This window comes from Podarcis tiliguerta, assembly GCF_965153285.1.
Source record: "Podarcis tiliguerta genome assembly, chromosome: 3".
Lineage (NCBI taxonomy): Eukaryota > Metazoa > Chordata > Lepidosauria > Squamata > Lacertidae > Podarcis > Podarcis tiliguerta.
Genome location: NC_139536.1, coordinates 109716558 through 109741713, shown reverse-complemented (window position 1 = coordinate 109741713; position 25156 = coordinate 109716558). Strand labels below are relative to the sequence as shown.

The 25156-nt window shown below is 43.2% G+C and overlaps 1 protein-coding gene and 1 long non-coding RNA gene across 2 annotated transcripts in view; one reads left to right on the top strand and one right to left on the bottom strand.

Moving 5' to 3' along the window:
• Window positions 1-25156, bottom strand: part of LOC310675278 — a 147811-nt gene that overhangs the window by 66346 nt on the left and 56309 nt on the right. The window lies entirely within an intron of this gene.
• On the top strand, window positions 20-17589 carry MRPS31 (mitochondrial ribosomal protein S31). Its single transcript, XM_083435439.1, has 7 exons — window positions 20-188; window positions 2274-2570; window positions 4321-4476; window positions 10398-10532; window positions 13072-13145; window positions 15151-15294; window positions 17231-17589. Exons 1-7 carry the CDS (start codon window positions 100-102, stop codon window positions 17488-17490), a joined length of 1155 nt encoding a protein of 384 aa, XP_083291565.1. The 5' UTR covers window positions 20-99; the 3' UTR covers window positions 17491-17589.

Genomic DNA, 25156 nt, shown 5'->3' with positions numbered 1-25156 from the left:
TCCGGAAGTGCCTTAGGACGCGGGACGGTTAACGGCAGCGGACCGGAAGTGGTGGGGGAGCGAGCTGCTCCGTCGGCCTCCTCGTTGCTCTGGGGAACAATGTGGCGGAGGAGCGTCCTCCTTCCCGGGAGCTTCTGCGCTGGCCTTCGCCCGGGAGCGCGGCTGCAGAGGGCCGTGCCTTGGGGCAGGTACGGCTGCGGAGGGTGGGAAGGCGACTCCTCACCTGGGGAGGCTGAGACTCCGCGCTCCTCTCCCAAGGACACCCAAATTTCTCCCTCAGGATATGTGCAGCACACAGAAATTGGAGGAGGGAGGAAAGCCCTGTTTAGGGAAGCTTTTAATACTGTATTTTAATATTTTGCTGGAAGCACCCCAGAGTGGGGAAACCCAGCCTGATGGGCGGGGGGTGTGTGTGTGTGTGTGTGTTGTTGTTGTAGTAGTAGTACAAGGGCAGCATTTCCCAAACTCATGTCTCCATCTGCTTTGGACTACAGTTCCCACCATCCCCGGTACTGCCAGATAGTGATCGTGTGAGTTGTAGTCCAGCAACAGCTGGAGATCCAAGTTTGGTAAACACTGTACAGTGGTACCTCGCAAGACGAAAGCCTCGGAAGACAAAAAACTCGCAAGACGAAAGAGTTTTTCGTTTTCTGAGTTGCTTTGCAAGACGGATTTCCCTATGGGCTTGCTTTGCAAGACGAAACGTCTTGCGCCTTTTTTTAAAAACCGCAAATGCATTCCTATGGGAAACTGTCAATACACAGTGGTGCTTCGCAAGACGAAAAAACTCGCAGAACGAATTAATTTCGTCTTGCGAGGCACCACCGTACTGTACTCCTTCAGGTAGTGATAAAGCGGGATATCAAATCCAAACTCCTCCTCTTCTACTACTAGTGGAGAAGGTCTTGCACTTCCTTCCACTCCTACAGTGGTACCTCTGGTTACATACACTTCAGGTTACATACGCTTCAGGTTACAGACTCCGCTAACCCAGAAATAGTGCTTCAGGTTAAGAACTTTGCTTCAGGATGAGAACAGAAATCGTGCTCCAGCGGCACGGCAGCAGCAGGAGGCCCCATTAGCTAAAGTGGTGCTTCAGGTTAAGAACAGTTTCAGGTTAAGTACGGACCACTGGAACGAATTAGGTACGTAACCCGAGGTACCACTGTACAAGTATTCAGATACATGTCTCCCCCAGCTTCATACTTTTGATGAGGGAAATGCAACAAACATGCCCACCACTGTAAAATGTGTGCCGGCCTTCAGAGAATTAGGTAAAGGGGCCCCTGACCATTAGGTCCAGTCACGGACGACTCTGGGGTTGTGGTTCTCATCTCGCTTTATTGGCCGAGGGAGCCGGCGTACAGCTTCTGGGTCATGTGGCCAGCATGACTAAGCCGCTTCTGGCGAACCAGAGCAGTGCACGGAAACGCCGTTTGCCTTCCCGTCGGAGCGGTACCTATTTATCTACTTGCACTTTGACGTTCTTTCAAACTGCTAGGTTGGCAGGAGCAGGGACCAAACAACAGGAGCTCACCCCGTTGCAGGGATTCGAACCGCCAACCTTCTGATTGGCAAGTCCCAGGCTCTGTGGTTTAACCCACAGCGCCACCCACGTCCCAATAACAACAACAACAATGTTGTTGTTGTTGTACAAGGGCAGCGTTTCCCAAACTCTGTTCTCCATCTGCTTTGGACTACAGTTCCCATCAGCTCTGGTACTGCCAGATAGTGATTGTGGGAGTTGTAGTCCAGCAACGGCTGGAGATCCAAGTTTGGGAAATGCTGTACAGTACTATACTCCTTCAGGTAGTGATAAAGCGGGATATGAAATCCAAACTACTACTAGTGGAGAAGGTCTTGCACTGCCTTCCACTACTAATGTGTTGGGTTGGTTGAATCTGGGCCTCAAGCACTGCAGTCTTGTTGTACTTGGTGCTACCATGTCTTCATTTGCCATGGGAATTAGATTGTAGAACAGAATTTCTGAGTGGCCAATATTTTATTTGCTTGTTAATTATGCTGTTTTAAATGTGCATTCTGCTGTTGACCTGCTTTGTAATGATTTATTTTGAAATCTTCAAGATAAAATATTTTAATTTCCTGTTAATTGTGTTGCTTTATATTTGACTTTCTTCAGTAATGTTTTATTCCCTGTTGTTTTATTCGATATGTTAATTTAGGTTGTCAACCCCTTTCAGATTAAAAATATAAAGTGGTATAGAAATGAGTAATAATAATAATAATAACCCCCACTTTCCATATCATTTTAGTAAGACGCACAAGTACTTAGGCACCAGCCCTGTTTTGTGTACCAAAGAAGATGACCCTACTCCTCCAGTCAATATCAAAGATACAGAAACTTCACCAAACCAGGAGAAGAAACAGCAAGCAACCACAAAGAAGAATTTGCTAAATATCATTAGTGAAATGAAAGTAGAAATCAGTACAAAGAAGAAGTTCCAGATGTTGAAAGCCCAGAAGGTTAAGGATCAAACAACGAACTTGCCAGAAAATATGGAGAGTACAAGTAGCATGTTCCAGAAAGCCACAGAAGACAAAGCTAAGAGGTAAATCTCTGGATGTGTGTCTCTCATTCTCTCTTGTCCATAAGTAGCATGGATTTTGGAAAGTACATTCATTGGGAGGTGTAGCTAAGAATGTTATCAACTCTTAGAGAAAAATATGGAATGCTTGATAAAAGGGCAACAATAGTCATGAGTTCTCTCCCTTTCAGACTGAGTGAACCACTTTTGTAAAAGGCTGAGAGGAGGGACCTCCCATTTATGCCCCCTTTTTTGGTTTTTCTGTAGAAAGTGGCTTATTTGTTGGTCCTAGATAATACATTATGAACTATCCTCCTTTGTTGTTGTTGTTTAGTCGTTTAGTCGTGTCCGACTCTTCGTCTTCTTGATGTCTTCTGCTTCTGTTAGGTCCTTACCACTTTTGTCCTTTATTATGGTAATCTTTGTACGAAATGTTCCTTTCATATCTCCAGTTTTCTTGAACAGATCTCTGGTTCTTCCCATTCTGTTGTTTTCCTCTATTTCTTTGCATTGCTCGTTTAAGAAGGCCTTCTTGTCTCTCCTTGCTATTTTTTGGAAATCTGCATTCGATTTCCTGTATCTTTCACTATCTCCCTCGCATTTTCCTTGCCTCCTCTCCCCCGCTATTTGTAAGGCCTTGTTGGACAGCCACTTTGCTTTCTTGCATTTCCTTTTCATTGGGATGGTTTTCGTTGCTGCCTCCTGTATTACGAGCCTCCATCCATAGTTCTTCAGGCACTCTGTCCAGCAAATCTAAATCCTTAAACCTGTTCCTCACTTCCACTGTGTATTCATAAGGGATTTGATTTAGATTGTATCTTACCGGCTTACTATCCTCCTAGATATTGGCAATGCTGGTGTGTGAAAAAGCTTAAGAGAGTGGGCTTCTCCCACATTACCTCAGCAGTGCAGAAAGGAGCTATCCCGGTTAAGCTCTTCAGTTGTTGGATTCTCAACATCCATCAACCCCAGGCAGCATAGCCAATAGTCAGGGATGCTACGTGTTGCAGCCCAGCGATATCATGAGCCTAGGAGCCTAGATCATGAGCCTAGGGGGATCATGTCGCTGCATGTCGCTAGCCTAGGAGCCTAGATCATGAGCCTAGGGGGATCATGTTGCTGCAGCCCAGCGATATCATGAGATCATGAGCCTAGGAGCCTAGATCATGAGCCTAGGGGGATCATGTTGATATTTTAGCAGGTACTTACAAACTTGAGTCCACAAAACATGCTTTCTTCTACTTTATTAGCTGTATAAAAATAGGCAGTATTAGAAAACATGTAGTAATTACACAGTAGCTTGTCTAACTGTGTCTATTTTCATATGAATACAATGTGGGAAACAAATGAACAAAGAAAAAATAGCACCTGTTCTTTTAATCTGTTTCGGCCCAGTATACCTGAAGTAGCGTCTCCACCCCCATCGTTCTGCCGAGACACTGAGGTCCAGCTCCGAGGGCCTTCTGGCGGTTCCCTCGCTGCGAGATGTGAGGTTATAGGGAACCAGACAAAGCGCTTTCTCGGTGGTGGCACCCGCCCTGTGAAACGGCCTCCCATCAGATGTCAAGGAAATAAACAACTATCTGACTTTTAGAAGACATCTGAAGGCAGCTCTGTTTAGGGAAGTTTTAAATATTTGATGTTTTATTCTGTTTTTAATCTGTTGGGAGCTGCCCAGAGTAGCTAGGGAAACCCAGCTGGATGGGTGGGGTGGGTATGTATGTATGTATGTATATATGAATGAATAAATAAGTTGTTGTTGTTATTCCAACAGTGAAACCCTCAATCCAGAGCTGGTGGCAGCAGCCTCTGCTGTTGCATCGTCCCTCCCTTTTGACAGGAAAAGGACAGTTTCAGAATTGGTTCAACTACTGAAAAAGCAGAAGGAAGTCAGTGATGCACGTAAAAGCGAAGAAGTAACTGACATAAGGTTTGCAAACTACATGCTGTTCCCAATAGTATATTGTGATATTTGTCACACTGTTGGTCAAAACACAAAATGAAGGAGGTTGCTGATACAGTGGTACCTCGGGTTAAGTACTTAATTCGTTCCGGAGGTCTGTGTGTATCTGTGTGTGTGTGTATATGTGTATACACACACACACACAGGTGTGTGTATATATGTATATATTTAAATTTTCTGATTTACAATTTAAAGTACTCATTTTTACATCCTTAAGATATCAGTGACTTCCCTTCTGCACTTTCCATGGTTCATTTTACATATCATAAATGCCTGCATACAGTGGTACCTCAGGTTAAGTACTTCGTTCCAGAGGTCCATTCTTAACCTGAAACTGTTCTTAACCTGAAGCACCACTTTAGCTAATGGGGCCTCCCACTGCTGCCATGTTCCCAGAGCACAATTTCTGTTCTCATCCTGAAGCAAAGTTCTTAACCTGAAGCACTATTTCTGGGTTGGCAGAGTCTGTAACCTGAAGCGTATGTAACCCGAGGTACCACTGTATTTGCTTTGTTTTGCTTTGAAATGTGAACCCTGCTTTTGGAGATGAAGGACTGTAAGTGGCTTTATACATAGAATTTTTTGGTTTTATTATGATGCTTTGAATAGGTTAAGGTAAAAGGCCCTGGATGGTTAAGTCCAGTCAAATTTGACTTAGGGGGGTGGCACTCATCTCCGCTTTCAGGCCCAGGGAGTTGGCGCTTGTCCACTGACAGCTTTTCTGGGTCATGTGGCCAGTATGACTAAATTGTTTCTGGCACAACGGGATACCATGATGAGTGCCAGAGTGCACAGAAATGCTGTTTACCTTCCCGCCGCAGCAGTTCCTATTTATTTACTTGCGCTGGTATACTTTCAAACTGCTAGGTTGGCAGGAGCTGGGACAAAGCAACAAGAGCTCCTTCCATTGTGCAGATTTGAACTGCTTACCTTACAGTCGGCAGGCCCAAGAGGCTCGATGGTTTAGACCAGTCATCCCCAACCTGCGGCCCTCCAGATGTTTTGGCCTACAACTCCCATGATCCCTAGCTAACAGGACCAGTGGTCAGGGATGATGGGAACTGTAGTCCAAAACATCTGGAGGGCCAAAGTTTGGGGATGCCTGGTTTAGACCACAGCGCCACCTTTGTCCCTAATGTTTTGAATACACAATAAACATCCTATTTTTTGTTTTAGCTGTTCAAGAGAAGCAACATTTAAACACAAATTTATGGAGTAGCTTTGTCAGTATTTCAAAACCATGGCTGCTTCCTGTCTTAAGATGAACTGTCGCACACATGATGCTTGTGAACAGAAGTATCACAATCATGATTCACAGCCATTAGTTATAAGCAACTCCTGCCAGATCTCCAGGTTTTCTCTATACTCATGGGGACCACACTTGTGCTATGAAATTTCATTCCATTTCTATTTTTCCAGTTTGAGATAATCCCTTTAATAGTGCCTAATCTCCAGTCCAGATACTATATATTAGCAGTAAGAATAACAGTACCTTGTGGCACCTGAAAGGCTAGCAGAATTTTTAAGCTATTCCTTTGGAAGGTATAATAGCAGTGTTTCCTAACTCAATGACATCCCCATATTTTATTAGAATTCTCTTATTTCCCTCCTAACTGTCAGTAATAAGAATGATGCATAAAAAAGGTTTTGTTACTGGGCACTACTGGTTGCTCTTATCCAACTTAAATATTTGCCTGTTAGCAAAATCTTTTGGCACTTCTCCATTATAGTTCCCTATCAAATAAAACAGTGGCTGTGTTAATATCCACCAATCCCATTTTAAGTACCAAGTAGGTTAGGTCTATTGCACAACCCTCTTTCATAAGGGCCAGTTACCTTTTCAAATATAAAGAAGGGGATCACTGCTGTACCTTCTTCATTATGGGCTCATTCAGCACTTCCTTTTGTGCTACACTTCCCAGGCAGAGGTCCGCACTTAAAAGACCTGTGTCCGGGCGGTTTGGTTTTTGTCCCTGGCCTGCACTTTCCTTAGGAAAACACATGCTTTACTGCCGAATCAGATCAAATGGCACTAGGGTTTGCCATTTGCTCTGTTTCAGTGGTAAAATGCAGGTTTTCCCAGGGAAAGTGCTGGGACAAAAAGCAAACAAAAAACACCATTTGGAAAGGGAGCTTTCTGCCAGTAAATCCTAGCTAAGCTGTTCTCCGTTTGTAGTAGCATGTATTACCAGTGGGTGTCACTGCTTTACAGAGTCTTCATCCATCAGTTTGTTTTGCAGAGCAGGAAGCGCTGAATGTTTGCTAAATGGAAATAACAACAGTGCAGAATTTTGAGGAGGAATGAGGTTTCTCTCAGTGAGTGGAAATTATGGCGTCATTTTACAAAAACATCAAAGGGTTGAGCTTCATTACAAACAAAATCTAGAATTTAGGAGACATCCTGAACGTCCCAGCCTTCACATTAAAGGTGATAGTTATTATTCCAAGAAATTCGTGATCTTTACGATCCAGTTTGACAGATTTAATGATCTGATGAATCCCACCCCCACCCCACCCCTCAAGCAAGAAATCTGGGCCTTGTCCATGTAACATGTATTTTGTTGACTTCCAGCTCAGAGGTTTAGTCTGTCCACAGAAAGTGAGGCATGTTGCAAGGCAGTAACATTTTGCTTGGAGGAAAGAAGAGCTTCTTTCAAAGGAGTTTGCTCTGCTTGTTACTATGACTGCCAAGAAAGATGCACGGATAGCCACATGATGAAGGAAGCAAACTGTACCATCCTTGCCAGGTCAACTTAACTGTGATTTTTTTCTGATTTGGTCATCACACTGACCACAAGTGATGACAACAACAAGAGCAGAGTCTAGCACTCTTGTTTTTTTCCACAGTCAGAATCTAAAGAAATGATTGAATTTCATTTCATTGTTGAGTACGGAAAGCATTCAAACATCAGGCTGTGCTATCCTGGCTTTTGCTGCCATAAAGATATTCAAATCTGATACTTCTGGAGAAGTATTCTTTTTAAATATTTTCCAAGAACATTTTTGTCAAATATATTCAAATCAGAGTCTTTTTGTGTGTATATGTTCAGAATTTGCAATCTGCTTACTGTCAGAGATAAAATAATTATCATTCTCTTTGCCCAAGTATTTATTTAAATCCTGTATACTTGTCATATCCTGGCCGGTGTTCTAGACAGCTCTTGATCATCATAAACCACCTTGGATCATTGTGATTTTGACACTTTTGCTACAGTCTCACTTGGAGTTGTCTGAACTGTGTGTTAAGAGGCAATTGCTCCTTGTCTGTTGAAGGTTTGGCCCTTACATTAGTAGGCCTCATTGGCCTTCTCCCCCTTACCCTCAAAATACCCACTGAAGAGATGCAGTGTGTGGTTTAGCAATCACACGCCAAAGGAAACCCTGCCTCCAAACCCATTTCTCTCTACCTTGTGACCACCTAGGCCTACAAATGGTGTCTACCGAGGAGGCATTTTTCAGCCCCTGTCTGCTTACTTTTGTCAGCCATCACAATTAAATCTCCCCTTCATTCTTGATCCTGCCTTGCATTTGTGTGCTATTGTCTGCTACCAGCGAAGACATGTGTTCTGAGGGAGCAGTAGGATGTTTTACACAGACACCCATATTTTTGTGCAAGAATTAAGGAAGTGCAGAGCCTCCTATTCCGCCCCCCCCCATCACTCCTCTAGCACATCTATACACAGAAACCCATTTTACCATTGTGAGATGAGAAAGTAAAATGGCTTGAACAGGAGCAACAGAATGTTGCACTGAAACTCACAGATCGTGCCGCAGAGCTCATAGCAATAATAATAATAATAATAATAATAATAATAATAATAATAATATAATTTATTATTTATACCCCGCCCATCTGGCTGGGTTTCCCCAGCCACTCTGGGCGGCTTCCAACAAAACACTAAAATACAATAACCTATTAAACATTAAAAGCTTCCCTAAACAGGGCTGCCTTTAGATGTCTTCTAAAAGTTGGGTAGTTATTTTTCTCTATGGTGGGAGGGCGTTCTACAGGGCGGGTGCCACTACCGAGAAGGCCCTCTGCCTGGTTCCCTGTAACTTGGCTTCTCGCAGCGAGGGAACCGCCAGAAGGCCCTCGGCGCTGGACCTCAGTGTCCGGGCAGAACAATGGAGGTGGAGACGCTCCTTCAGGTATACTGGACCGAGGCCTTTTAGGGCTTTAACGGTCAGCACCAACACTTTGAATTGTGCTCGGAAATGTACTGGGAGCCAGTGTTTTAGCAAGGTTTTGATATGGTGGTGATAGTGGCAAATGTGGTTCACTTCTCTGCTGCCATTGCAGTCAACATGCTGTTGTTGACTGGAAACAATTGGGTGATGAGGGGGCCTGTGAACTACCTGAACTGCTTCACCTGGAGGGGAAGTAATTTACAGGTCTTACCAGCCAGCCAGGTGGAGCCTAAGCCTGAGGCACTGCCTGCTTGTCACTCCTGCAGTTTTACTTTTATGACCCTTGAGAATGTGTTGACTAGTGCTTAGGACTAGCTATGCCATCACATATAGCCTAGATCCCTTTCTCTACTTGAGAATTGGCTGTTTCAAAGTGTTCTGTGTGCTGCTTCCTTCACTAGTCGGAGGTTTTGCTTGATGTAAAGCTCTTAATTCTTCTCAGAAGTTGGGACGTATGTGTATAGTCAAACTGCGTTGATGTAGCTGAACTGGTGAGAGAGTCAGTTTTATTGTATGTAGCCAAAGGCCTTTACAGTAGATGACAGTGAATAAAAGGAAACTTTCATCTAAAATCATGCATAGCTGCACCGATTATCTGTTGGCATCCATTCTCAATTCAGTGTACAAGATTAAATTAACAAGTTCTGCTAGCAAGGGCTTTTGCTAGTGCAATAAGGCTTTCCCCTCCCTATGCCACTCCTTGGTTCTGGGGTTTGGGGAGAATCTCCAGAACAAGACACAGTTAGAGGAAAGGGGGTATTGTTCTGTCTGGCAAGCTTAAATGTTTGTGTTTGTCATAGCCCTATGCTGAATTCTTCCTAATACGCTCTTACTGACCTACAATGCCCTTCAAAGTCTGCAATCTGCATATCTAGGAAACAAATTCTTCCCACGAATGCTCTCTTCCTTCACCACCTTTGCAGATCTGTTGTTAGAAAACAAAACATCGGGGGGGGGGGGGAGAGCAAGGCTTTCTCTATAGCAGTCCAGACGTTTTAGAAGTCATGCCCTTGTAACAGCTATATGTCTCAGTTGACATGTGGAGGAAATCCATGTTCTAGTTCTAGCAAGATTTTTAGGGAGTGGAGCACCCCGTGACATTGTTGCTTTGGGTGATTGGTTCAGGGGTGTGGATGGCAACCTTAAGCGTTTTACTGCAGGCTAATTATATTGTAGGGATGCGGGTGGCGCTGTGGGTTAAACCACAGAGCCTAGGACTTGCCGATCAGAAGGTCGGCGGTTTGAATCCCCGTGACGGGGTGAGCTGTTGATCTGTCCCAGCTCTTGCCAACCTAGCAGTTCGAAAGCACGTCAAAGTGCAAGTAGATAAATAGGTACCGCTCTGGCAGGAAGGTAAACGTTGTTTCTGTGCACTGTTCTGGTTTGCCAGAAGCGGCTTAGTCATGCTGGCCACATGACCTGGAAGCTGTACGCCGGCTCCCTTGGCCAATAAAGCGAGATGAGCACCGCAACCCCAAAGTCGGCCACGACTGGACCTAATGGTCAGGGGTCCCTTTACCTTTACCTAATTATATTGTAAACTGAGAATTATTTTGTTAAACTGGGAAACAGGTGGGAGATACGGGGTGTGTGGGGGGTTTTTAACGTAACCGAATATCACAGGAAGGTAGATAATGTGAAAAGAGTATTGCTGGGCTGTACTGAGCATGTTGCTTAACAGACACTGATCTTAATTTCAGCAACATCGTTGCAAACATGAAGATTGGGAGAAATCCACCGGCAAGGGATGCTGCTAGCCCAACCAATCAAATTCGGTTTGATGATGATGGACGAGGTTATATGCATGACAGAACACTTGCTGGTAGAATGAGAAGGTACTTCTCCTAGTTTTCCTTGGCATATTCTACTTCCTGATAGAAAGCATCTTTGTTACACTCAAAAGGGGTTATATGGTGATGGTCAAATGCCAGTTGGCACATTCAGTGAAAGATGCTGAATAATAATAGTAATAATAATAATAATTTATTATTTGTACCCCGCCCATCTGGCTGGGCCTCCCCAGCCACTCTGGGCGGCCTCCAACAAAGATGAAAAATACACTAAAATGTCACACATTAAAAACTTCCCTGAACAGGGCTGCCTTCAGATGTCTTCTGAATGTCAGGTAGCTGTTTATCGCTTTGCCATCTGATGGGAGGGCATTCCACAGGGTGGGCGCCACTACTGAGAAGGCCCTCTGCCTGGTTCCCTGTAACTTGGCCTCTCGCTGTGAGGGAACCGCCAGAAGGCCCTCGGAGCTGGACCTCAGTGTCCGGGCAAAACGATGGAGGTGGACTGTGCTGTGTTTGAGTTCAGATGACATCCAGAGCATTTAGTCTGAAAGACCTATCCTACGACCCCCCTTGGGTGTTAAGATCAGCAGAGAGGGGCCTTCTTGGGAATTCCAATGCCCTAAGAAGTTTGTTTATTTATTTTCATTTATTTTTATTAATTTTCCAAAAAAATTAAACAAACATACATACATCCTGTTTGAATCTTGGTAACATTATTAAGTGACTTACTCAAATCCCCTTGGTTGAATTTCATTATATGTCCTTTTAACAGTTTTCCAAAATCAATTTTCTCAAAAAATTAACTCGATCACTTAACATCTTTCATTCTTTCTAATTTAGCTTTAAACATCTTAAATCCTATCCTTTTTAATCCTAAGCCTATCTAATATTTGCAAGCTTTTCCAGTTAAGTTATTTTAACATATTTAACTAAATAGTCTTTAAATTCCGTCCATTCTTCCTGGTACTCCTCCTCCTTCCGGTCGCAGACTCTTCCATTCAGGTCGGCTAGCTCCGAAAAGTCCATCAGCTTCATCTGCCAATCTTCCACTGTTGGTACTTCTTGTGTTTTCCAATTCTTTGCTAACAGAATTCTTGCTGCGGTTGTACCCTAAGAAGTTTAGGTGTTGTTGACCAGGAGAAGGCATTCTCTGTGGCAGCTCCTCTGTTGTCAAATTCCCTCCCTACAGGGGTTACACCTGCCACCTTCATTATATGCCTTCCACCATATGATGAATACTTGGCCTTTGACGCATGAGACATGTGTTTTGGGGACCCACCCTATTCCTGTGACTAGTTTGCTTTTCATGCTGAAGTTTGGATTGTTGTGAGTTACACTGGGTCCTGGGCGGGTAATAAATATAAATAATAACAAATTCCTATGTAGTTCTGGGCTCACTACCTCTGAGAAGTGGAGCACTGTTTTGGCCTAAAAACAATTTTATAAACAACTTTTGAAATGTTAGTAGTCTTGGTAAATAACTTTACTTGCATTTGTTTGGAGAGTACAGAGCAATGCAGGCTGATGAATCCTGCCCTCAACCACTGGGAATCTTCTTATTCAACAAGCCCTCTGGTTTTTTGAAGTTTTATCATTCATTGCCTGTGTACTTGCAAGTGCATCTTTGTAGTCATAAGGGCTAGGAGATTGTTTTGTTCATTAAGAACAGGAAAAAGAAGAGAAGAAGAAGAAGAGTTTGGATTTGATATCCTGCCTTTCACTCCCTTTAAGGAGTCTCAAAGCGGCTAACATTCTCCTTTCCCTTCCTCCCCCATAACAAGCACTCTGTGAGGTGAGTGGGGCTGAGAGACTTCAAAGAAGTGTGACTGGCCCAAGGTCACCCAGCAGCTGCATGTGGAGGAGCGGAGACGCGAACCCGGTTCCCCAGACTTACGAGACTACCGCTCTTAACCACTACACCACACTGGCTCTATACACAAAGTAGTATAAACAGGCTGTTCAGTAAGTGCATATTCTGGCATCACATTTAGGAACTCACCTGGGTTTGTGCAATACAGATTCACAGTGGAACCCTAGGCAGAACACTTGTTGTTGTTGTTTAGTCGTGTCCGACTCTTCGTGACCCCATGGACCAGAGCACGCCAGACACTCCTGTCTTCCACTGCCTCCCGCAGTTTGGTCAGACTCATGTTTGTAGCTTCGAGAACACTATCCAACCATCTCGTCTTCTGTTGTCCCCATCTCCTTGTGCCCTCCATGTTTCCCAACATCAGGGACTTTTCCAGGGAGTCTTCTCTTCTCATGAGGTGGCCAAAGTACTGGAGCTTCAGCTTCAGGATCTGTCCTTCCAGTGAGCACTCAGGGCTGATTTCCTTAAGAATGGATAAGTTTGATCTTCTTGCAGTCCACGGGACTCTCCAGAGTCTCCTCCAGCACCGTAATTCAAAAGCATCAATTCTTCGGCGATCAGCCTTCTTTATGGTCCAGCTCTCACTTCCATACATCACTACTAGAAAAACCATGGCTTTAACTATACAGACCTTTGTTGGCAAGGTGATGTCTCTGCTATTACACTATTACTGCTATTTTAATAGACCCCCCCCCCTATTTTTTTTCCTAGAAAAGGACTGTTTTCAGGGAAAAGACTTGATATTTTTACTCCTACTTCTGAAACAGAAGAAGCACTTGAAACAGGTGAGTTGAAAAATGGTAGGAACAAAAAAGCAAACAAGATAATTTAATATAACAAAACTCAACCTGTGGCAAGACAGTGTTGCCCTAGGGAAGTGGCTTGTGTGCTATGTCTCCGTAGCTTAGAAAAGATGAAATTCTTAATGGAATCTGGTTCTCAAAGCTGCCTCACTGTAAAATGAATAATTTTGATGCTGGAAAGAATTAATAATCGTCTGTGAATCTTTGTGTGCAGCTCAACCTTTGTGGCGATTTCGTTGGTATGTTTTGGGCGGCCAGCTTAAAGCTGCACATCCATGTGGTACAAAAAGCTGGGTTTGCAGTCAACACTGCACATTCCTGGCTGCAAAGGGAGAATTGGAAGCACCTTTAGAGCATGCGTCCAACGCTTTCCTTTGAAGTTGGGTCACCTGACAAAATGATTGACAGGTGATTGTTGGGTGGGAGGTCTCACCCCCATCAAACCCTGATCCACAGGACCTGCGGGAGCTCAGAATCTGGGCCACTAGCTAGCTGTTGATCACCGTCCTGGCTGTACATAGTAGAAATAGAGCTCATTGAACTTAATTGGCTTTTTACTATTTACTAGATTGTGCCAAAGAAAGCTGCCAATTTTCTTATATTAGTTGCACACAGTTAACACAACGTGTATAAAATTTGTCTAGAAGTGCTAAATACTAGCTTTTCCTCCAATCTGAATTGGGGAGAAATATATGATTTATTATGAATCCAAGTATTTGATCCTAAGTTGTTGTAAAGGTTTGTTTCTGGGGTTAGATGGGATTTTGGGGGGGGGGGGTTCCTGAGGGTCTCTCATCAACCTCCCTCAAGCTCTTTCACACTTTTGAATACATTCAGTTACTTACATGTGGAATTCACAATCCACAAAATCTGTATTACTAGAACTGCCCAATTGTATCCCAACTTTCTTAGAAGAGAGACGGGTGAAATTCCTGATACATTATTTTGTTTCCAGGTAATTAAGTCCTTCGACGTTTATGTTGAACTAGGTACTGTGGACCTAATTCGGAGAAAATGGGGACCTTTCATTGGGACTGAAGCATATGACAACTTTTTCTATACTGTGCTCCTGTTCCATATAATAGTAACAATGATATCAAGCGAACACCCATTCCCTTTCATGCCAGATTCTGAAAATATTGTGATTTCTGTTAACCCAACCAGTCTTGAGGCTAGTAAAGTACAGGCAACTCTGTGTGGAAAATGAGGAGAAAAAGCCATGTGCTGAAAAGGCAACTCCTTGTTTTTAATATTATGACCTGAGAATAAGTTTGTTTTCATAATTCTGGCACTGAATGGGCTTATATTGCAGCAGCACAAAGAAGCAGCTAGTACAGACTTTTGAAACTGCAGCTCTTCTGGGTTTTGTTAAAGTTAGCAATCCTGGATGGACTTCCGGGTTGGCGCTTCTGGTAATGGCGGATTTGGGAGATGGTGGAATGAACTTATATGACTTTAGTAGAAATATGATAAGGATTTAAGATTTTAGGATTTAAGATTTAAGGTGGTTTTTTTTAGATTGAAGTATAGATAAATTTTAAGATTTTGATAGGAAGATAAGGTTAAAATAGATTAAGATAATTAAACGATAGTAAGCAGTGGAAGATGGAAAGGATTTGCTGACTTAATTATTAACTGGAATACAAAAAAGGGAGGTGGGAGGAGGTCGTGGAAATAAGTCATTGAAGGATAGAGTTGTGAAAAATGGATGTGTTTTTAAATGTTTTTGTTTTTTCTCTAGTGGGGTGGAGGTATTGTCTTATTTTTTTTTACTTTTTTGATGTATTTCTTAATTTTTTTATTTTTTTCTCTTTTTTATATATATACTGTGTTTTTTCGTTTTTTCTCTTCTGTAATTATAAAACTTTTAATAAATATCATTTAAAAAAAGTTAGCAATCCTGATTGTTTTTTTTTTCATCTCCAGCTAGCAGCAATTGAATGGCAAATCTTGGCTTGTTGGCTTATTTGTTTCCTTTTATAAACAGTGACACCACCAACACTTTGGGATCTGGAGCTTGCTAAAGAAATTGAGGCTGTCTGTCAGCAAGGACCTCAGAATGGCTTTGAGGAGATGATACAGTGGACTAAGGAGGGGAAACTATGGGAATTTCCCATCAACAACGAAGCTGGTATGTGCCTTGAAAAGTTCTTGGCTTGTCCGGTTTTGCTTTCTTCGGCATTTTCTTCAGAAATTTTGGACTATAACTCTTCATCAGCTTTAGCCAGCACAGGGCTTGGTGGGAATTGTAGTTCAGAATATGTGGAGGGCACCACGATGGGGAAGGTTGTACTGTACTAATTTATCAAAGATGTGAGGAATTGCTCTTGGAAGTTTCATACTAGGTTTTGTTGTTTTGTTTTTATAATCTTTATGGGAAAAAATGAAGTATAAAATTATAAGTGTACAAGGCAAAATAAGAGATGAAAAGAATAGAATAAAAAAAAACCTGTGTAAAAAAACAAAACAAAAACAGTATAAATATTAAAGGTAAAGGTAAAGGTACCCCTGCCCGTACGGGCCAGTCTTGACAGACTCTAGGGTTGTGCGCCCATCTCACTCAAAGAGGCCGGGGGCCAGCGCTGTCCGAAGACACTTCCGGGTCACGTGGCCAGCGTGACATCGCTGCTCTGGCAAGTCAGAGCCGCACACAGAAACGCCGTTTACCTTCCCGCTAGTAAGTGGTCCCTATTTATCTACTTGCACCCGAGAGTGCTTTCGAACTGCTAGGTTGGCAGGCGCTGGGACCGAACAACGGGAGCGCACCCTGCTGCGGGGATTCGAACCGCCGACCTTTCAATTGGCAAGCCCTAGGCACTGAGGCTTTAACCCACAGCGCCACCCGCGTCCCAGTATAAATATTACATGATGGTTATTGTAGCTAACCTAAACTTAGCCTAATGCAGTGTTTATAGAAGTGAATTCCAAATATCATAAAATTTTCCATGGCAAGTCTACGTTTGTATGCAGCTGGTTCAAGAGCTGCAACTTTGTACATATCTTCTACCCATTCATTGAAGGGAGCTGAAAACACAGTACTTCCAAATGAACACAATTCACACATCTTGGGGGCCAACTCCCAAGAGGCTGCGATCTACTCACAAAGTTAAAAACTGGCAGTGAAAAAGTCAAAGTTGTTGAGCGTTTTTTAGGAAGGAAAGCACTTTTTTGGAGGGGTTCAGGTCAAAGTGTTTTTAGGGAGGAGGAAAGCCCTGTTTTTTAGGACTGCAAGGAAAAAAGCTTATTTTTGGGGAACCAAAGTTGTCGAGCTGCTTTGGGGGGAGCCAGTGATCTACCATAGATGTCCAGTGATCCACCGGTAGATCACAATCTACCCGTTGGATGCGCCTGGCCTATCAAATAATAAATACACTTTGCAGTTCAGTCACAAGCGGGGCCATAATCTTATTATAGTTGGTAGAAGCATAGTAAATTTAAATTACCAGGAGCAATGCAGCAGAGCAGTGGTTTGCCTCAAAATACTTTAAAAGCCTTTCTTCCCCCTAACCAGTCAGTTGTTACACTGAATTTTAAAGCTGTTTTGCATTTTAAAAGACTTAAAACATCAAGATGGCTTTTTAAAGTTCAGGAATATCAATTAATATGGATAACAAGCTTTTAAGCCATTTAGTGATGCATTTTCTAATTCTGGTGTTTTGCTAAATTGATTTAGTGAAACAAAATTCATAGGCATATCATGACTTGGTCAGAGAATCTTTAATTCTTGGTGAAGCAAATTAGTTCTGTGACTGGAATAAATTACATGACTCAATAAAATGAATTGGAAATGAATTGGAGTAGCTCCACTGAAATCAATGGAATTCATGTTAGTCATGACTCAGTCCCATTGATCAGTGAGTTTATTGTAAGTATGGCTAAGTTTGGATCCCACTTTATACATATTTTGCAATTTCAACATTTTCTGGGACAAAATAATGGTGGCAAGGAAGGGGATGGTATATATGGAAGATAAATTCCACTAAACCTTTTCTGTGTTCATTCTCTGGCTAACAGCTTAACTGTTAATTTTGCAGTGATCTGACAGTTATTGTGGTTGACTTTGTTAGGACTTGAAGATGATGCGGAATTTTATGAGCATATATTTCTGGATAAATACTTGGAAGACTTCCCCAAGGAGGAATCAATTCGCCATTTCATGGAACTTGTAACCTGTGGACTTTCCAAAAACCCATACTTAAGCGTTCAAGAAAAGGTAGAACATATAGCATGGTTCCGGAATTACTTCAAGGAAAAGGAAGAGCTGCTTAAGGAAATTGAAGCACATCGGAAGGAAGTCTTGCTTCAAATGGAGAATCAATCGAAGTGAAAACCTCTGAAAGAAAATGATGCGCTTATGTAAATACATATTGGACACTTACAGAAGCTAATGTGGAAAGAGATGAACTGATAAAAAATATTATTAAAACCGCTGGTCACGGCTGTTATTTTAGGAGAAGATGTTGGTCAGCATTTCATCAATACCAAAATTGGGCAACCACTTCATAATTCTTTTTGCAGATTGTTCTCCATAATCTTTGATGCAGTTGACATGGAAGTGGATCACAGAAAAGGTCCAGCTTGTATTCAGATCGTAAACCTGACTGATAAAACTTCTTCCAGTGAGATATGAATGGTATGTGTATCTTGAAGGCCATAAACAACTCCTTTTCTTTAAACTCTAGTAAAACCACTTAGATTTAACTTTAGCTTGACCATTAGGTCCAGTCGTGACCGACTCTGGGGTTGCGGCGCTCATCTCGCTTTATTGGCCGATGGAGCCGGCGTTTGTCCACAGACAGCTTCCGGGTCATGTGGCCAGCATGACTAAGCCGCTTCTGGCGAACCAGAGCAGCGCACGGAAACGCCGTTTACCTTCCCGCCGGAGCGGTACCTATTTATCTACTTGCACTTTGACATGTTTTCGAACTGCTAGGTGGGCAGGAGCAGGGACCGAACAACGGGCGCTCACCCCGTTGCGGGGATTCGAACCGCCGACCTTCTGATCGGCAAGTCCTAGGCTCTGTGGTTTAACCCACAGCACCGCCCACGTCCCTTTTAGCTTGAATACCCTCATCCAAATTAACCATCCTTTCCAAAAACTGGTTCTGATCAAAATTTGCTGCTCCAGGGTCTGATGAATATAAGAAAGAGAGCTGTGTGATCTCACTCATACGTATATCTGTATAAAATAACTAGGGGCTGCCAGCCCCCCATACCAACTCACTTCCTCCCTTTACACCTCACAAAAATGTCCCATCCCATCACAACTCCCAAGTCCCTATATGCCTTCACAGCTCCTCTGTATCCCTTCATCCCTGTTGTTTGAAACACAGTTGTTCAAATAGCCCAATTTAAAACCACTTTTGCTCCCCTCCCACAACCTGACTTCATGCAATTCCAGGACTGAGATGTGGCCCTACCAGTGGCGTAGCGTGGGTTATCAGCACCCGGGGCAAGGCAAGTAATTTGCGCCCCCCGCTGCACTGTCCCTCCCCCAGATAGTCCCTCGCTCTCTCTCCGCACTGCACCGCACCGCACGCCTGGCACCCCCCCCTCCACAGTGGGCGGCGGCTCGGATCGGATTCGCACAGCCAGCACTGCAGTGAGAGAGAGTGAGTGAGCCAGGTAGGGGCAGAGAGCTGCGAGTGCGAGCGCGCCCCCCCCCCAAATGTTGCGCCCGGTGCGGCCGGCCCCCCCTGCACCCCCCACTCTATGCCACTGGGCCCTACAAATCCTCCAGTGGGGCTGTGTGATGATAGCCTTACATTTTTATGTATATAGGAAGATAATGGGGTAGAATTGAATCGTGAAGGATGTGACAGCAACTTCTGCCCCTATTATTTCTTTTTAAAAAACCAAAACATCCAGATAGCGTCTGAATTAACTCAGCACCGCTTCCTTTAATTCGACCACATCTTGCTGCTGCTTGATGAATCAGTTTCTGAAGGTTCCCCTTTCACTGAAGAATAGAAAAGGGTTGAATCATGATATTCTCTCCCACAAGATGTCAGCATTTATCTATTTTCCTAGGCTTGACGTAGGCTTCCTCTCCTCAGACTTTAATGAAGAGTAACCTAGCGATAATCGTACAACAACCTGCAAGAGATGTTACTATTACAAAATGAGTCAGGGGGAAAAACTGACAAAAAATCCAGTCTCTGCCATGTTCCTTGGTAGCTGCTTTTAACTCTTAAATTCTGCAGCATTTTCTTCAAAGCCAGATGAAATACATTGGGAGTGTATCCCCGTGATCCTCATAGAACTCTAGCCCATTGGTTGCCATTTGATTTTAGAATATTGATTTTAGAATGCTGTGTTACTTTTATTGCTATTAGCCGCTCTGAGCCTGGCTTTGGCTGGGGAGGGCGGGATATAAATAAAATTATTATTATTATTATTATTATTATCATCATCATCATCCATGCAGCCCAGAAAGCCTAGTACAATAAAACTTGGGAAGGGCTAGTATGGAAACTTTAAAAGGAGTGGGGATAGGCTCCTTCATGAAGAAGTGTGAGATATAAATTAATTAAATAAATGCAAATAGAAAGCCTTCCTTTATGCCTTCTTTCTTGGCCTGACCAGAGGCAACAAATTTAGCAGCAAACCAAATAGAAACCTGTTAGTGCAAATGTTCATTTATGTTCCCACCACTAGAACCGCTCTGCAAACAACAGGCGTATGCTATCAGCACTTGCTATCTTGCTGACTGTTGGTAGTTGGTAGGATTGTTTTTGAGAATGTGCAGCTGTGCTTCTGACAAGGGAATAGACTGCAGGAACCGACACTTATCAACTGTTGCCAAGTTGTTAATATTCAGATGACAGTTCTTCTGTGCGCTGGATAACATAGCTGCTCAGAAAGCTAAAAAGAAGGGATCGGCACATTGGCGAGATAGGGATAATCATGCTTTGAACACTTAGACATATATCTAAAATACATTGTCTGTGGCCAAAAACGGAATAAAGACAAAATAGCGGAGAGCCACCATTTGTCCTGGAAACCACAGGGTGAATGGCAGTTTTCTGTAGCGGCTGAGTATTTATTTATTTTTTAAATAATATTTATTAAAGGTTTAAAGATTACAAAAAAAGTAAGAAGAAAAAAGAATAAACAATACAGATCAATACATTACAGTACATAAAAAAACCAAAAAACACAATACATCAAACAAAAACAATTAAAAAAACATCCAATATTTATCAATATATTTCATTAACTTATTTCCTCGACCTCCTCACACCTCCCTTTTTTGTATTCTAGTTATTAATTATTTCAGCAAATCCTTTCCACCTTTCACTGATTTCTGTCATTTAATTATCTTAATTTATTTTAACCTTATCTTATCAAAACCCTAAAACTTATTTGTACTCAACTCCTTATAATGTTTCTACTAAAGCCATGTAATTTCATTCCAACAATTTCCTAACATTCATTAATTTTACAATATTTCTCTAAATAAATTTTTAATTTTTCCCCCAATCTTTTTCCACCATCTCTTCTCCCTGGTCTCGGATTCTGTCAGTCCTTTCTATCAGTTCCATATAGTCCATCAACCTGGTGATCTTCTGTCCGAGGCTCTTAACTCTTTTCCATGTCCCTTCTGCAGATCTTCTTCATATTTATGCATACACTTTACTTTATCTTCTGCTGAACTTGTTCTCAGTTTCCTTCCTTTGGCACTGAGGAGTAGGTCTCGGGGAAACTCCAACCTAACAATGCCTTTGTTCCTTCTCAACAAGTCAGCCCATTCTCCATAGTCAAAACTAAAATCCAAAAGATATTTCAGAGCATGTTTCAAAGTCCCTTCGAGGCTAAAGGCCTCTACGACTCCAATCTCCCCCTGACCCAAATCCAAATCCCAAAGGCCAGAACATCCCTGCATAAGGGAATCTATCCAACTTTCCTTCTCCAATCCAAGCGGGACTCCATCCCTCCGAATCTGACTTTTGAATTCAATCATAAAGGGCATCAGCTTGAATTCATCAAATTGCCTCAGCGGCTGAGTGTTTAACCCACTTCACAGCCTAAATAGACTATTTCTGAAACACCCTGGGGGAGCAGCTTACCATCCCAGTGAACATTTACGGCGCAGACCACATTACATTATTGCATTTTCAGGGTCTGTTGTTGTACAACTTAGATTAGGAGTTCCAAAACTGGTCCATGAGATTCATTTATTTGCTCCGCAATGTGTCCGTGTTAAATAATGTTATTGATTTTTCATATTCAGTATCTTACACTGTACTTTATTATATTGCAGTTTGAATTTTATGGAAGGCAAATTGTTACATATTTGCCTTCCATAGAATTCAAATTGCAGTACAGTAACATACAATAAAAAGCACATACCACACAGCATATGACAATTGCTACAACCTGAAGAAAAATACAGTGGTACCTCGGGTTACATATGCTTCAGGTTACAGATGCTTCAGGTTACAGACTCTGCTAACCCAGAAATATTACCTCGGGTTAAGAACTTTGCTTCAGGATGAGAACAGAAATCGTGCAGTAGCGGCGCAGGGGCAGCAGGAGGCCCCATTAGCTAAAATGCTGCTTCAGGTTAAGAACGGACCTCCAGAACGAATTAAGTTCTTAACCCAAGGTACCACTGTAATTAGATGGGTCACCAAGATCATCAGCAGTATTCAAGGGGTCTATGCAGAGAGGGGAGAATTTTGGGAATCGTCTTAAATCCTTGTAGCTATAGTTTTTGCTTTCTGGAAAGAACCTCAGTGATGAGTGAGTTGATTACCTTCCTCTTGCCAGGGATACAGTCATACCTCGGGTTGACGTAGCTTCGGGTTGCGCTCGCGCATGCACAGACACTCAAAATGACGTCACGTGCATGCGTGGAAGCGGCGAGTCGCGACCCACGCATGCGCAGACACACAGACACGGGTTGCGTTCGCTTTAGGATGCGAACGGGGCTCCGGAATAATAAAGACCACCAAGGCGGACACTTGTAGGAAATGCAAATAGAAATCAAAAGCAACCGAATATGTCATTGTTGGCTGCCCTGTCTTATCCAATGCAGAGTATATTGCCATAGGAATATAAGAAGAGCCTGCTAGATCAGGCCAGTCACCCATCTAGTCCAGCCAGAGGCTAATCAGATGTCCACTGGAAGCCCCAAAGCAGCACCAAAGTGCAACAGCACTCTACTTGCTCGTGGTTGCCAGAAGCTGGTTTTTAAGGACATACAGTGGTACCTTGGGTGAAGAACATAATTCGTTCTGGAGGCCTGTTCTTAACCTGAAACTGTTCTTAACCTGAGGTACCACTTTAGCTAATGGGGCCTCCCATGGCCACCGTGCCGCCACCGCAAGAGGCCTGAGGTTCCACTGTACTGCCTTTTAACTGTGGAAACAGAATGTAATGATGGCGGCTGGTAGTTGTTGTAGCCATATCCTAAACAAGTTACCTCTGTTGCAATATCCCTCACATGTTATAAGGAGGGGGGGAAACAGAAATTAAGTAAACAAAGCACGAAATTTCAGGACAAGACAGTAGATTTCTGTGACCGAGACCCACACTCAGTCATGCACAGGACCTTGATGTAAAATATACCTGCAGTTTCGAATAAAAAAGCACTTTGAGGACAGATAGGAGTGGAGGGTGCCTTTTCAGCAGGAAACTGCTGCCAGTTTAGAGACATCAAATGCTTTTTTATTTTTTCAAAATAAAACTAGCCAGTCTGAGCATGCTTTTTTCCCCCCAAAGCATGAATAACCCAACACAAGTAAACCACAACCATTAAAATTCATGATTAAATTTTCTGATGAGCTATTTTATTGGAGGGGGCAGCTACACACCAAACAACATAATGGCACAGTTCAGACGTATCATTAAAAGTTTGGTTTGATGTTCTATGCAACAGCTTCTGGTTTGTGTGTTTTCCCCTTCCTTCTTTTCCCCTGGCTCAGCCTTGATCAGGAGATTGGAAGTATCTGTTCCTATTTTTAAGCCAACCAGCAGTCCTTCTGGCATCCGAACTTGGGGAACTCCAGTTGGCTTAGAGAACAAGCCAGGATAATAAACCACAGTTTGATTCTGACACGTTGAACAATCCATAGCAGCTCCCTAAACAGATACCCAAGTGGTGAAGAAGAAGAAGAAGAAGAAGAAGAAGAAGAAGAAGAAGAAGAAGAAGAATTTGGATTTGATATCCCACTTTATCACTACCGAAAGGAGTCTCAAAGTGGCTAACAATCTCCTTTCCCTTCCTCCCCTACAACAAACACTCTGTGAGGTGAGTGGGGCTGAGAGACTTCAGAGAAGTGTGACTGGCCCAAGCAGCTGCATGTGGAGGAGCGGGGAAGCGAACCAGGTTCCCCAGATTACGAATCTAACATTCTTAACCACTACAGCACACTGGCTGAAACCATAGGGGCTGACAACATAGGCTTTGACAACAGTTAGTAGAACAGCACAGCTCTGGTGGCCATAAGACAGCACAATAATAATCTCCATTGATTTCCAATAATCTTTAAAAAGGCCAGTCCAAGTCCGGGGCAGCGAGTGCCCTTGGGCCTTATCCCTCACCCCCTTAGAGCAGGAGGGCACGAATAGGCAGAAGGGGGGCTGCGAACAGTGCAAGATGGTGGCGGGGCTGCTGCTGCGGGTGGGGCTGGGCAGACCCCACGGCGGGGGAGTCGTTCTCCTGAACAAGATTGTCTTCACCAGACCAGCTGTTTGTGTTGCAACTGACAAGCGCCATCCTCTGGCGTGTAAAATCCACACATCCCCCAGGAGTTTAGCTGGTTCCAAGGCTGCCTCTCTGCACTGAACAGGTGAGCGAGCCGTCAGTGTCCTCCTACAAAAGCCTGGAAATGATTGGCAAAATATCTGAGGCAGCAGTCACTGATTAATGGTAGGGCCGGCCGTGATCCTTAAATTCCATTTAGAAGCACCTCCTTTAGGAGTAATACGACAGTACTTCGTTATTGTAAAGTTTTGTTTTCAATACTCAGATTAATTTCACATGTAGTTGGAATATATTTGTACGCTGATTTAGCACAGATTCTCTTTCCCTCCAGCAAGGTCTACATCTTTCAGGTTGTTACGAAGGAGACTTCACAGACACTTGCTGCGTCTGCACTTTTTCCAACCGAGTCATCATCTCTGAGCGGTAAATGTAGCCATCCTTACTGAAAATCTGAACCGCTAGTTATATGTGTGATGAAATTGCAACATAAGCAATTTTGCCCACTTGCCTTCCTTCCAAACACACAAAGGCAAGCAGACAAGCAAGGAGGGTTTGAGAGAGAGAGAGAGAGAGAGAGAGAGAATGAGAATAAGTAAACCTGACTAATTTCTAAAGTTTCTGGGTTTATATCTGGCAGCCTTCAATGCAAAAAAACCCCCCTGTTCTACCAAATCTATTTTATGAAGTTATATGTGCTTACATGTGCACAAAGCGCTTGCATCAAACACAACACAGTAGATCTATAGTGTTGTGGCGGGGTGCAGCAGGTAAGAGAAAGCAGCAAAAATTTGGTACCTGCCTCTTGGGAGCAGAAGTGCCTTCCCCTTGTGACACACAACCTTTAGAATCAAGATGCTGCTGCTATTATTATTATTATTATTATTATTATTATTATTATTATTACTACACACCACCCATTTGACTAGATTGCCGCAAGCCCAGCCACTCTGGGCTGCTCCCAACAAAATATTTAAAACATGGTAAAACACCAACCAAGGACGCAGGTGGTGCTGTGGGTTAAACCACAGAGCCTAGGACTTGCTGATCAGAAGGTTGGCAGTTCGATTCCCCGCGACGGGGTGAGCTCCCGTTGCTCAGTCCCACCTCCTGCCAACCTAGCAGTTCGAAAGCACGTCAAAGTGCAAGTAGATAAATAGGTACCGCTCCGGTGGGAAGGTAAACGGCGTTTCTGTGCACTGATCTGGTTCGCCAGAAGTGGCTTAGTCATGCTGGCCACATGACCCGGAAGCTGTATGCCGGCTCCCTCAACCAATAAAGCGAG

Bases quoted from the DNA above. Each gene is read 5' to 3' on its own strand.
- MRPS31 (XM_083435439.1), top strand. From the start codon at position 100: ATGTGGCGGAGGAGCGTCCTCCTTCCCGGGAGCTTCTGCGCTGGCCTT. The intron at 189-2,273 runs GTACGGCTGCGG...ATATCATTTTAG, and splicing joins AGGGCCGTGCCTTGGGGCAG to TAAGACGCACAAGTACTTAG. The intron at 15,295-17,230 runs GTATGTGCCTTG...TGACTTTGTTAG, and splicing joins TCCCATCAACAACGAAGCTG to GACTTGAAGATGATGCGGAA.